General features: G+C 52.8%; 1 protein-coding gene across 1 annotated transcript in view; it reads left to right on the top strand.

The window, feature by feature from the left end:
* Positions 1-1,165: 1,165 nt before the first annotated feature.
* Positions 1,166-14,106, top strand: part of TSLIG3B (tRNA splicing ligase complex subunit 3B) — a 41,342-nt gene continuing 28,401 nt past the window's right edge. Inside the window, exon 1 of the mRNA XM_089671301.1 lies at positions 1,166-1,290. Within this exon, the coding sequence (XP_089527427.1) occupies positions 1,199-1,290 (92 nt within the window). The 5' untranslated portion in view covers positions 1,166-1,198. The remainder of the gene's footprint in view (positions 1,291-14,106) is intronic.

A 14,106-nucleotide genomic window follows, 5' to 3' on the forward strand; every position in this document is an offset into this window, starting at 1 on the left:
GTTACATTTTTAAGAATAATTAAACAACGTGCTGTCAATGGGCAAGAATGCCGCTGCAATAAAATCAAATCGAATGAAATTGCAAGAAAAAAACTTGCCAGAGAACGAGGTAGGTCTTCACTACTCAGTGAACACGTAGCAACTGAAGGCACCTTGGTCTGCACCTTATCTTGGAACAAGCTGACTTCATGGTGACGTCCCCCCCCCCCCCAAAAAAAAACTTTCTTCTTAAAGGGGCCATGCCCTGGTATATTATCTTTCAAATCTAATACAGCAGGATGCAGCTCCTTTAAGAAAAAGTTTTTATTGAAGTGAATTGTTTTGACTGAGTTTACTGCGTGTTATCTGTTCTGGTGTCCCCAGTCCTCAGGGTTGCCCCTCCTTCTAGCCCAGTGTTTCTCAACCTTTTTTCAGTCAAGGCAACCTTTAAAATTATGCACAATCGCAAGGCACAATTTAAAATGTAAAAACCTATTCTACACACATCCAGTACACCCAATGTTAGAGGTGATTTATTCTTCCAAAGTAAATACACCTTTGCAGACTGGTACTGACTAGTATTCCAGTCTCTCCCTCACTCTCTGCTAATGTGACCCCAGTGCTGACGGAGAGGGGCAGGGGAAGACCAAACAAGGATGACGTGCATGCACCCAACGTCCTCCTTATCAACTGTTAATGTCATTGGTTATTAGGATGCTGGCAACTTGAAGGTCATAAAAGTGCACAATGAAAACCTGTGGCTTTGTGTACTAAAAGGCAGCCTGGTTCCACCTGCTGGCTTGTATACAACTTTTGATCATTTTGCCAAGGCACCCCTGAAGAAGCCTGAGGGCACCCTGGTTGATAACTGGCTGTGGCTAGATTGGGCTCTATATGATCAGTATGTTATGGAGGTGACCATTACCCGTTACCATTACCAGGTCAGAAAAGCTGACAGTCAGCCCTCCAGTCTGAGTCCTCCTGGGGTGTTCCCCTTCCTAATCTGGCAGACTGACTCGGTGAGGGATGAAGGAATCTCCCAGTTCAGGAAGAGGAACAGACTATGGGACTCGGTTATATCCCCCGCACGGGTTTATAGGAGGGAAACGGCCGCCTCTGACTGAACACCGAGTGCGAAACACAATACCACCCAGAACCTTTATTCCGGAAGTGCCGCTACAGCCCGGACCTGTATCATTGATGGACCGGAAGCAGGTGAATGACTGACTGCAGGCTGAGCGTATGTGGTGATTGGAGGAGATCTGCTGGCGGCATGGAGGCAGATTTGTTGGACACGCTGGAGTCTCTGGGGTGAGGAGGAGAGACCTTTACAGATGTGCTGTGATGTCAGTGCCGTACACAGAGCCCGGACACTGCTGTACTGTATGAGTAGACCCCGGTATAGACGTGTGCCTGTACCTGGCTCCTGCCTTCCTCTTTCTGATTTCCCCCCCCCGTCTGTCTCCGGTCCTGGTTCCCTCCATCTTTACCTTCCCCCGGCCCTCCCCCCACCCCCAGGATGTCTTCTCTGCTCCTTGTTTCACCCCCCCCCCAGGCTTTCTTCTCTGCCCCTTGTTCCATCCCCCCCCTCCCCATTCCCAGGCTGTCTTCTCTGCCCCTTGTTCCATCCCCCCCCCTACTGTCTTCTCTGCCCCTTGTTCCATCCCCCCCCCACTGTCTTCTCTGCCCCTTGTTCCATCCCCCCCCCCCTACTGTCTTCTCTGTCCCTTGTTCCATCCCCCCCTCTCCCAGGCTGTCTTCTCTGTCCCTTGTTCCATCCCCCCCCCAGGCTGTCTTCTCTGCCCCTTGTTCCATCCCCCCCCCAGGCTGTCTCCTCTGCCCCTTGTTCCATCCCCCCCAGGCTGTCTTCTCTGCCCGCCTGTTCCATCCCCCCCCCCATTCCCAGGCTGTCTTCTCTGCCCCTTGTTTCATCCCCCCCCCCCCGGCTGTCTTCTCTGCCCCTTGTTCCATCCCCCCCCCCCCAGCTGTCTTCTCTGCCCCTTGTTCCATCCCCCCCCCCCAGGCTGTCTTCTCTGCCCCTTGTTCCCCCCCCCCATTCCCAGGCTATCTTCTCTGCCCCTTGTTTCATTTCCCCCCCCCCCCCAGGCTGTCTTCTCTGCCCCTTGTTCCATCCCCCCCCCCAGGCTGTCTTCTCTGCCCCTTGTTCCATCCCCCCCCCAGGCTGTCTTCTCTGCCCTTGTTCCATCCCCCCCCAGGCTGTCTTCTCTGCCCCTTGTTCCATCCCCCCCCAGGCTGTCTTCTCTGCCCCTTGTTCCATCCCCCCCCAGGCTGTCTTCTCTGCCCCTTGTTCCATCCCCCCAGGCTGTCTTCTCTGCCCGCCTGTTCCATCCCCCCCCCCCATTCCCAGGCTGTTTTCTCTGCCCCTTGTTTCATCCCCCCCCCCCCCAGGCTGTCTTCTCTGCCCCTTGTTCCATCCCCCCCCCCCCCCAGGCTGTCTTCTCTGCCCCTTGTTCCATCCCCCCCCCAGGCTGTCTTCTCTGCCCCTTGTTCCCCCCCCCCCCCCATTCCCAGGCTATCTTCTCTGCCCCTTGTTTCATTTCCCCCCCCCCCCCCAGGCTGTCTTCTCTGCCCCTTGTTCCATCCCCCCCCCCCCCCGGCTGTCTTCTCTGCCCCTTGTTCCATCCCCCCCCTAGGCTGTCTTCTCTGCCCCTTGTTCCATCCCCCCCCCCAGGCTGTCTTCTCTGCCCCTTGTTCCATTCCCCCCCCAGGCTGTCTTCTCTGCCCCTTGTTCCATTCCCCCCCCCAGGCTGTCTTCTCTGCCCCTTGTTCCATTCCCCCCCCCAGGCTGTCTTCTCTGCCCCTTGTTCCATTCCCCCCCCCAGGCTGTCTTCTCTGCCCCTTGTTCCATTCCCCCCCAGGCTGTCTTCTCTGCCCCTTGTTCCATTCCCCCCCCCCCCAGGCTGTCTTCTCTGCCTCTTGTTCCATTCCCCCCCCCGGCTGTCTTCTCTGCCCCTTGTTCCATATCCCCCCCCCCCCGGCTGTCTTCTCTGCCCCTTGTTCCATATCCCCCCCCCCCCAGGCTGTCTTCTCTGCCCCTTGTTCCATATCCCCCCCCCCCAGGCTGTCTTCTCTGCCCCTTGTTCCATATCCCCCCCAGGCTGTCTTCTCTGCCCCTTGTTCCATCCCCCCCCAGGCTGTCTTCTCTGCCCCTTGTTCCATCCCCCCCCAGGCTGTCTTCTCTGCCCCTTGTTCCATCCCCCCCAGGCTGTCTTCTCTGCCCCTTGTTCCACCCCCCCCCCCCATTCCCAGGCTGTCTTCTCTGCCCCTTGTTCCACCCCCCCCCCCATTCCCAGGCTGTCTTCTCTGCCCCTTGTTCCACCCCCCCCCCATTCCCAGGCTGTCTTCTCTGCCCCTTGTTCCATCCCCCCCCCGACTGTCTTCTCTGCCCCTTGTTCCATCCCCCCCGACTGTCTTCTCTGCCCCTTGTTCCATCCCCCCCCCTGACTGTCTTCTCTGCCCCTTGTTCCATCCCCCCCCCTGACTGTCTTCTCTGCCCCTTGTTCCATCCCCCCCCCGGGCTGTCTTCTCTGCCCCTTGTTCCACCCCCCCCCCCCCCCGGGCTGTCTTCTCTGCCCCTTGTTCCATCCCCCCCCCTGACTGTCTTCTCTGCCCTTGTTCCATCCCCCCCCGGGCTGTCTTCTCTGCCCCTTGTTCCACCCCCCCCCCCGGCTGTCTTCTCTGTCCCTTGTTCCATCCCCCCCTCCCCCAGGCTGTCTTCTCTGCCCCTTGTTCCATCCCCCCCCCAGGCTGTCTTCTCTGCCCCTTGTTCCATCCCCCCCCCAGGCTGTCTTCTCTGTCCCTTGTTCCATCCCCCCCTCCCCAGGCTGTCTTCTCTGCCCCTTGTTCCATCCCCCCCCCCCAGGCTGTCTTCTCTGCCCCTTGTTCCATCCCCCCCCCCCAGGCTGTCTTCTCTGCCCCTTGTTCCATCCCCCCCCCCAGGCTGTCTTCTCTGCCCCTTGTTCCATCCCCCCCCCCAGGCTGTCTTCTCTGCCCCTTGTTCCATCCCCCCCCCCAGGCTGTCTTCTCTGCCCCTTGTTCCATTCCCCCCCCCCCAGGCTGTCTTCCCTGCCCCTTGTTCCATTCCCCCCCCCAGGCTGTCTTCTCTGCCCCTTGTTCCATCCCCCCCCAGGCTGTCTTCTCTGCCCCTTGTTCCATCCCCCCCCAGGCTGTCTTCTCTGCCCCTTGTTCCATCCCCCCCCAGGCTGTCTTCTCTGCCCCTTGTTCCATCCCCCCCCAGGCTGTCTTCTCTGCCCCTTGTTCCATCCCCCCCCAGGCTGTCTTCTCTGCCCCTTGTTCCATCCCCCCCCAGGCTGTCTTCTCTGCCCCTTGTTCCATCCCCCCCCAGGCTGTCTTCTCTGCCCCTTGTTCCATCCCCCACAGGCTGTCTTCTCTGCCCCTTGTTCCATCCCCCACAGGCTGTCTTCTCTGCCCCTTGTTCCATCCCCCCCCCCATTCCCAGGCTGTCTTCTCTGCCCCTTGTTCCATCCCCCCCCCCCCATTCCCAGGCTGTCTTCTCTGCCCCTTGTTTCATTCCCCCCCCCCCAGGCTGTCTTCTCTGCCCCTTGTTCCATCCCCCCCCCCCATTCCCAGGCTGTCTTCTCTGCCCCTTGTTCCCCCCCCCCCATTCCTAGGCTATCTTCTCTGCCCCTTGTTTCATTCCCCCCCCCCCCCCCGGCTGTCTTCTCTGACCCTTGTTCCATTCCCCCCCAGGCTGTCTTCTCTGCCCCTTGTTCCATCCCCCCCCAGGCTGTCTTCTCTGTCCCTTGTTCCATCCCCCCCCAGGCTGTCTTCTCTGTCCCTTGTTCCATCCCCCCCCAGGCTGTCTTCTCTGCCCCTTGTTCCATCCCCCCCTCCCCCAGGCTGTCTTCTCTGCCCCTTGTTCCATCCCCCCCTCCCCCAGGCTGTCTTCTCTGCCCCTTGTTCCATCCCCCCCTCCCCCAGGCTGTCTTCTCTGCCCCTTGTTCCATCCCCCCCTCCCCCAGGCTGTCTTCTCTGCCCCTTGTTCCATCCCTCCCCCCCAGGCTGTCTTCTTTGCCCCTTGTTCCACCCCCCCCCCCAGGCTGTCTTCTCTTCCCCTTGTTCCATCCCCCCCCCCCAGGCTGTCTTCTCTGCCCCTTGTTCCATCCCCCCCCCAGGCTGTCTTCTCTGCCCCTTGTTCCATCCCCCCCCCCCAGGCTGTCTTCTCTGCCCCTTGTTCCATCCCCCCCCCCAGGCTGTCTTCTCTGCCCCTTGTTCCATCCCCCCCCCCCAGGCTGTCTTCTCTGCCCCTTGTTGCATCCCCCCCGAGGCTGTCTTCTCTGCCCCTTGTTCCATCCCCCCCCAGGCTGTCTTCTCTGCCCCTTGTTCCATCCCCCCCAGGCTGTCTTCTCTGCCCCTTGTTCCATCCCCCCCCAGGCTGTCTTCTCTGCCCTTGTTCCATCCCCCCCCAGGCTGTCTTCTCTGCCCCTTGTTCCATCCCCCCCCCAGGCTGTCTTCTCTGCCCCTTGTTCCATCCCCCCCCAGGCTGTCTTCTCTGCCCCTTGTTCCATCCCCCCCCAGGCTGTCTTCTCTGCCCCTTGTTCCATCCCCCCCCAGGCTGTCTTCTCTGCCCCTTGTTCCATCCCCCCCAGGCTGTCTTCTCTGCCCCTTGTTCCATCCCCCCCAGGCTGTCTTCTCTGCCCCTCCCAGCTGTCTTCTCTGCCCCTTGTTCCATCCCCCCAGGCTGTCTTCTCTGCCCCTTGTTCCCACCCCCAGGCTGTCTTCTCTGCCCCTTGTTCCCCCCCCCCCCCCATTCCCAGGCTGTCTTCTCTGCCCCTTGTTCCATCCCCCCCCCCCATTCCCAGGCTGTCTTCTCTGCCCCTTGTTCCATCCCCCCCCCCCCCCATTCCCAGGCTGTCTTCTCTGCCCCTTGTTCCATTCCCCCCCCCCAGGCTGTCTTCTCTGCCCCTTGTTTTCCCATTCCCCCCCCCCAGGCTGTCTTCTCTGCCCCTTGTTCCATTCCCCCCAGGACTGTCTTCTCTGCCCCTTGTTCCATTCCCCCCCCCCGGCTGTCTTCTCTGCCCCTTGTTCCATCCCCCCCCCCCCGACTGTCTTCTCTGCCCCTTGTTCCATTCCCCCCCCCCCCGACTGTCTTCTCTGCCCCTTGTTCCATTCCCCCCCCCCCGACTGTCTTCTCTGCCCCTTGTTCCATCCCCCCCCCCAGCTGTCTTCTCTGCCCCTTGTTCCATCCCCCCCCCCGACTGTCTTCTCTGCCCCTTGTTCATTCCCCCCCCCAGGCTGTCTTCTCTGACCCTTGTTTCATTCCCCCCCCCCAGGCTGTCTTCTCTGACCCTTGTTTCATTCCCCCCCCCCCCCCAGGCTGTCTTCTCTGACCCTTGTTTCATTCCCCCCCCCCCAGGCTGTCTTCTCTGACCCCTTGTTTCATTCCCCCCCCCCCCAGGCTGTCTTCTCTGACCCTTGTTTCATTCCCCCCCCCCCCCCCAGGCTGTCTTCTCTGACCCTTGTTCCATCCCCCCCCCCAGGCTGTCTTCTCTGACCCTTGTTCCATCCCCCCCCCCAGGCTGTCTTCTCTGACCCTTGTTTCATTCCCCCCCCCCCAGGCTGTCTTCTCTGCCCCTTGTTCCATCCCCCCCCCCCCCAGGCTGTCTTCTCTGACCCTTGTTTCATTCCCCCCCCCCCCCCAGGCTGTCTTCTTCTGACCCTTGTTCCATCCCCCCCCCCCAGGCTGTCTTCTCTGACCCTTGTTCATCCCCCCCCCCAGGCTGTCTTCTCTGACCCTTGTTTTCATTCCCCCCCCCCCAGGCTGTCTTCTCTGACCCTTGTTTCATTCCCCCCCCCCCCAGGCTGTCTTCTCTGCCCCTTGTTCCATTCCCCCCCCTCCACTGTCTTCTCTGCCCCTTGTTCCATTCCCCCCCCCTCCACTGTCTTCTCTGCCCCTTGTTCCATTCCCCCCCAGGCTGTCTTCTCTGACCCTTGTTCCATCCCCCCCCCAGGCTGTCTTCTCTGACCCTTGTTTCATTCCCCCCAGGCTGTCTTCTCTGACCCTTGTTCCATCCCCCCCCCCCAGGCTGTCTTCTCTGACCCTTGTTTCATTCCCCCCCCCCCCAGGCTGTCTTCTCTGCCCCTTGTTCCATCCCCCCCCCCCAGGCTGTCTTCTCTGCCCCTTGTTCCATCCCCCCCCCCCCCCAGGCTGTCTTCTCTGCCCCTTGTTCCATCCCCCCCCCAGGCTGTCTTCTCTGCCCCTTGTTCCATTCCCCCCCCCCCCCCCAGGCTGTCCTGTCTTCTCTGCCCCTTGTTCCATCCCCCCCCAGGCTGTCTTCTCTGCCCCTTGTTCCATCCCCCCCCAGGCTGTCTTCTCTGCCCCTTGTTCCATCCCCCCCCAGGCTGTCTTCTCTGTCCCTTGTTCCATCCCCCCCCAGGCTGTCTTCTCTGCCCCTTGTTCCATCCCCCCCTCCCCCAGGCTGTCTTCTCTGCCCCTTGTTCCATCCCCCCCTCCCCCAGGCTGTCTTCTCTGCCCCTTGTTCCATCCCCCCCTCCCCCAGGCTGTCTTCTCTGCCCCTTGTTCCATCCCCCCCTCCCCCAGGCTGTCTTCTCTTCCCCTTGTTCCATCCCCCCCTCCCCCAGGCTGTCTTCTCTGCCCCTTGTTCCATCCCCCCCCCCCAGGCTGTCTTCTCTGCCCCTTGTTCCATCCCCCCCCCCAGGCTGTCTTCTCTGCCCCTTGTTCCATCCCCCCCCCAGGCTGTCTTCTCTGCCCCTTGTTCCATCCCCCCCCCAGGCTGTCTTCTCTGCCCCTTGTTCCATCCCCCCCCCCAGGCTGTCTTCTCTGCCCCTTGTTCCATCCCCATCTCCCCCCCCCCCCAGGCTGTCTTCTCTGCCCCTTGTTCCATCCCCATCTCCCCCCCCCCCAGGCTGTCTTCTCTTCCCCTTGTTCCATCCCCCCCTCCCCCAGGCTGTCTTCTCTGCCCCTTGTTCCATCCCCCCCTCCCCCAGGCTGTCTTCTCTGCCCCTTGTTCCATACCCCCCCCCCCCCGGCTGTCTTCTCTGCCCCTTGTTCCATCCCCCCCCCCCCCCAGGCTGTCTTCTCTGCCCCTTGTTCCATCCCCCCCCCCCCCCAGGCTGTCTTCTCTGCCCCTTGTTCCATCCCCCCCCCAGGCTGTCTTCTCTGCCCCTTGTTCCATCCCCCCCCCAGGCTGTCTTCTCTGCCCCTTGTTCCATCCCCATCTCCCCCCCCCCAGGCTGTCTTCTCTGTCCCTTGTTCCATCCCCCCCTCCCCCAGGCTGTCTTCTCTGCCCCTTGTTCCATCCCCCCCTCCCCCAGGCTGTCTTCTCTGCTCCTTCTTCCATCTCCTCCCCCGGCTGTCTTCTCTGCCCTTTGTTCCATCCTCCCTTATACTCTTTAAGTTCACACTAGCGTTGTGTGCAGGCGGCAGAGAGGCGTTTGGGAAGCGTTTTTACCGCTTCCCAAACGCCTCGAACAATTCTGCACATTGCAGCACATGGTGCTAAGGGGAGCGTTAGCGTCGCAGCAAAATGGACGCCTCTGGTTGAGTCAGGAGGCGTTGAAACCTTCTATTCTAGTCTATGGTGCCACTCCGCAAATGCCCAGCCAGCGTGTGCGGTTGCGGGGTGTTTGCGGAGCGGTAACATCATTTAAACTTCATTATAGGCGTTTGTGGGGCGTTTTTAACGCTTGGCAAACGCCTAGCAACCGCCGCTAAACCGCGCATGCGGCGTTTGCGGAGCATTTGCTGAGTGTTAAAAAACGCTCCGCAAATGCCGGACCAACGCTTGCCAAACGCTATAGGGGAGTTTGGCAAGCATTGGTAAAACAGTCAAGTGTGAACGAGCCCTTTGGGTTGTGATCCGAGGTACCTTGAAGAGCGGTACGCCTCCTTCCCTAAATCCATATATCCAAAACAAATAAAAACATACTTATGGGACTTTAAATGAGGCACAACACACTCAAATAGTATCATGATTATCACATATGATAGCAGATTTATTATTCCATATATACAAATCATATAAAATTAAATAAAAGCAACATAGAGCTTGTTTGTAATAATACACATACAGTGCTCAGCTTAAATGAATACATCCCAACAGATTTGTCAGAAAACCTGTACTTTGTTTCAGAATCAATATTTTCTATGGGACATTATACTACAAAATACTCCCACACATGCGGGTCATTGATTGAAAGCAAGATTTGTTAATTTGCGCACACAAAAAAGTATTTTTCCTATCAAATTAATTCATGATTCAAAAATGAATACGCCCCAATGGAAGTCTTAGGAGCAAAGCTACATTTTTACAACAAAAACCTAATTAACAAGAATTCAACTACAGGTGAGTCTAACAGGGTGTTGGAAATTTTTGGAAAAACTACTTGTCCAGGGACTAAATCAGTGCCCCAATCTCCTTTCCCTCATAATAATTTACTTGTCCTGGTAAAAAAAAAAAAATTTTTATGGCAACTTAAACGTTTAATATTTTTAACATTGCGCTGTTTATCTCCTCCTCCTCTCCCTGCCTGTCTCTAGCACCGCATTCGAGGACTAGCGGGGAGGGGAGACACCTTGCAGTGTAATGAGCACCTCTTGGGTGCTCGTCAGGAAAGGGGAGAGTCAGGCTTATCCTTTATCCCTTTCACTGCCAGAATTGTTTTTTGTGGGGGTTTTTTTGCACAAGTTTAAAAAAAATCATTTATGGCCTGAAGATTACACAAACCCCCAAACATGATATATTTTCTGAAATCAGAGACCCTAGAGAATAAAATAGCAGTAGTTCCAATTTTTTATGTCACACAATATTTTCACAAAGGTCTAGGAAATTCAAACTTTCAGTAAAAAATACACTAAAGTTAATTTTAGGTCGCAAAAAGCAATAAATTATCTAATTGTTTTGTAAAATATAAAAGACGAGGGCGCATCGAGTAAATAGATATCCAACATGTCCAACTTTAAATTTATGCGCGCTTGTGAAATGGCAACAAACTTTAGTAACCCTATATTTTCTATTGGTGATGCTTTTAAATCTCCTTATAGGTCATCATCTTTTTAGCGTTACGGAGGAGGTCTGGTGCTAGAATTATTGCTCTCACTCTGCCGTGCTTGGCGACATGTAATGTGTACCGCAATCGTTATTTTCTTGCGTAGGTGCCCCAGCACTTTTACATTTGTATGCGTGTACATATGTGGGGGCTTGAAAAATTGTGTGGGGGGGTATTATATGCTTGGGTGTAACGTACATTTTTTTTTATCACATAGGGGACATTTGTCCCCTATATGATGATTTTTGGCGACAGGTTCTCTTTTTTGAGACATGCAGAGCCTAAGAGACCCTGCATGTCTCCCCTGTTCTCCATTGAATGTAATGCAGTGCATTATTTCCTTATCGAGGCCATCTGTCAACGGTGACCCGGAAGTGACGTCATATCACTTCCGGGTCATGACAAGAAGGGGTGGGAAGCGGATGTGTCCACTCTCCTTCCTCCCCTATACATGCCAGCAGCCACTGAACTGGTCCCAGGTCCGCAGATGGGCAAGCAGAGCCCAGGAGACAGCTGGTGGGGGGACGGAGGCTGGCACCATAGTGTACTGTGTGGAAGCAAATGGGCGGCAGTGCTGCCTCTCGAATGCTTCCACCTGACAGATGAGCCCTACTGCTTACCTGCAGCAGTGAAAAAAAACCTACCTGTCTTTGTGCCCGAAACCACATGTCCTGGGCGTCGGACAATATAAATTGAACATTCCTGGTCTAATTATTAAACAGGTGTGCAGCAGTCAGTTGATTATAAAATGGCGTTACTTAACAAGGAAAACCCCTTCCCATTTTATGCTGTCAGCAATGGTACCACATGGAAGAGAAATGTCACCAGGCCTGAGAAAGAAAATAATTTCTTTACACAAGAAAGGTGAAGGCTATAAGAAGATCAGCAAAGTTTTACTTATCAGTCAGAATACTGTAGCAAAAGTGATACAAAAATTTAACAAAGATGGAACTGCAACCATCTCACAGAGACATCCAGGTCATCCAAAGAAATTAACAGCTCAACAGGAGCGTCTTCTGCTGAGAAGGGTTGAAGAAAATCGCCATGCAAGTTCACTGCAGTTAGCTAAAGAAGTAGACAGCCAAGCTGGGGTGATCATTTTCCGTGACACAATATACTGCAGAGGAATGGCATGCATGGGTGTTGTCCATGAAGCAAGTCTCTCCTAAAGCCCATGAACAAAAAACCCGCCTAGAATTTGCCAGGGCCCATGCTGAAAAAGAAGACTAATAGGACTCTGAAGTGATGAGGCCAAGATAAATGTTTTTGGAGTTGATGGCTTCAAAACTGTATGGTGTAGCAAAGGTGAGAAGTACAAAGAAAAATGCATGGTGCCTACAGTGAAACATGGTGGTGGCAGTGTCCTTCTGTGGGGCTGCATGAGTGCTGCTGGTGTCAGGGAGCTGCATTTCATTGATGGTATCATGAATTCACAGATGTACTGCTCTATATTGAAAGAGAAAATGCTACCATTACTCTGTGCCCTTGGTCATCGCACACTTTTCCAACATGACAATGATCCAAAACACACATCGAAGGCCACTGTTGCATTTCTGAAGAAGAACAGGGTGAAAGTGATTCAGGGGCCAAGTATGTCTCCTGATCTGAACCCAGTCAAACACCTATGGGGAATTCTGAAGAGACAAGTTGAGCATCACTCTCCATCCAGCATCCAGGATCTAAAAGAGGTCGTTCTTGAAGAATGGAAAAAGATACATATGCAGTATGTTGTCAAGTATTCATTCCATGCCTAGAAGACTTGGTGCTGTCCTTACAAATCATGGAGGTTATACAAAATACTAGATGTAGTAGTTTTTGTTGTGGGGTGTATTCATTTTTGCATCAACTAATTTCAGTAAAACTGAAGATTTTGTAATTTAAGTTATATTATTAAACTTACTTTCATGAGCTAAACAAATGTTCTATGAAACTCAGATTTAGCAAAATTTTGGAAATTCTTCTTGTGTTCATTGAGATATTTAAAATCTTACTTTTCAAAAGGGGTGTACTCATTTATGCTGAGCACTGTACATAGATAAAAAGAATTGCAGAAAACATTAATACATGATTATTTTGTTCTTGCACATATAAGCCAAATGCTATATCATATTGTATCCAAAAAGCTTGACGTGTTTCGTGGATCTCAGTCCACTTCCTCAGGAACAGATGCAGAGTAGAAATAAATACAGAAAGAAATAATGATAGTATGATATTGTTTAACAAATTGTGCTATAATTCAAATAGATAACCCTAATACCTACAGACCAGCTCAAAAGGGAAGTGACAACACCTGTGAAATATGTCCTCGGGGACGTCTTCCCCGGGAGCTGTGGCAGTAGGATCTGCAAAGTTCAAAAGGGACCGGTGGAAGGCAGACCAAAAATTGGTTAGATGTAAGTCCATAAAATGATCCATAATAACACCCACAGCAGATACAAGTTATATCTGTGAAAAATATGAATTATAATTATTCTGAGGCTGGATAAAAATCGATCATTTAAAAAAAAAATTTGGATTTTTTTAATTTTTATCAAATTTATTTTAATACAATGCTTTAGGAGTAAAAATCTGTCTAAATATAGTTTTCTATTTAATGTGCATTAATAATTTAGTTTAATCAGCATGAAATGGAGCTTAGTTATGTAGCATGAGGCTGTATATTCTGCAATATTTACATTTTTGGTAAACTCTTTTAATGAATCCAAGCTCTACAAGCTGAGATAACATGCATTGCATTGATGCATTCACGCAATTTCACAGTAACCACGAGAAAAAACATGAAATAAAAGAATTTGAGAAGTTCTCCGACTATGTGTGATTAACCTAAAATCGGTTTTGATATCGCTGTTTTACTAACCTGACAGCTTATTATTCTGAAAAGGAAACCTTCATTTGGTTTGCAAATATTAAAGATTCTAACTACCAGCAAGAATGAGTCTGAGTCCTTATATTTAAAGAGCACCTCTCATTTTTGATCCATCATGGCAGCGCCTGTGTGCGGGCATCCACTCACCTGCTGCCGCCACGTCCCTCATCTTTTTGTGTCACTGCCGCATCACCAGCTGTCCCATTAAACTGAATGGGACTGTCGGTGAATCAAAAGCGGGTCAGAAGCGGAGCCGCTGCGGGACAGAGATGACAGTTGCCCTATAAAAATTATGATAGGATTTAAATCGAGCCTTTTCACTAGTGATTTAAATAAGCGTGATTTAAATCAAATCCACCCTGCTGTGAGATAAGTGTATAAATATAAAAGTAGTGTAGGTCACCTTTTGACTGCAGTATAGACCAAAGAAGTTAAAGAAAAGGGGATGAAGAGAAAACCAAGTCCTTGAAAAGACAATAGAAATAAAACTAGAACCAATATTGGATAAAGCCCAAGGTAGGACATATCCAATAGAGTAACAGCGTAAGCAGAAAAGTGTAGAAAATTGGTGAAAAGAAATATTAATCAGTGCCACGATTATGTTGCATGCCAAAATTGAATCCATAAGAGTAGGAATAAACCATAAGCAATATAGGATTAAACTCCAGACACAACCCATCTAATGAAAGAAAGGAACCAGAAAAAGTATAGAAAAGAAAATATAATAAAGCAAATATAAAGGACAGATACCATGATATGCATATCGAAGCTGTAATCCAGGGTATGGTCAATACTATCCCAAACACCATGCAGGAAGAACACATTGGATCCACCAGTACCACCAGTCGCAATGAAACAGCAAATCCCTCCCAGCGCCATGATTTACTGCCACAAAGGAGGAAGGGGGAAGTGCTAGCACAAGGCGGTATAAACCACCAAAGCAAGATGGCTTGCTATGCACGGTGTCCCACGTGGCAAAATGGATGAATGACACTCATCAACGTCATGACATCATGCGTATTGATGCCATGCGCTACACATCTAGACCCTTGTCATTCCTCCCCAAGGCTGTCTTCTCTGGCTCTTTTCCCTCAACTCCTGCCTGTCCTCTATGGCCCTTGTTCTCCCCCCCATCAATCATGACCGTGTGACAGTTTACTTAAATGGAAGTCAAATATTAACATAGTGAACACACCTTGAGATGATTTCTT

Source organism: Staurois parvus, unplaced genomic scaffold (genome assembly GCF_062004578.1).
Source record: "Staurois parvus isolate SC_StPar_1 unplaced genomic scaffold, SC_StPar_1.0 ptg000104l, whole genome shotgun sequence".
NCBI lineage: Eukaryota > Metazoa > Chordata > Amphibia > Anura > Ranidae > Staurois > Staurois parvus.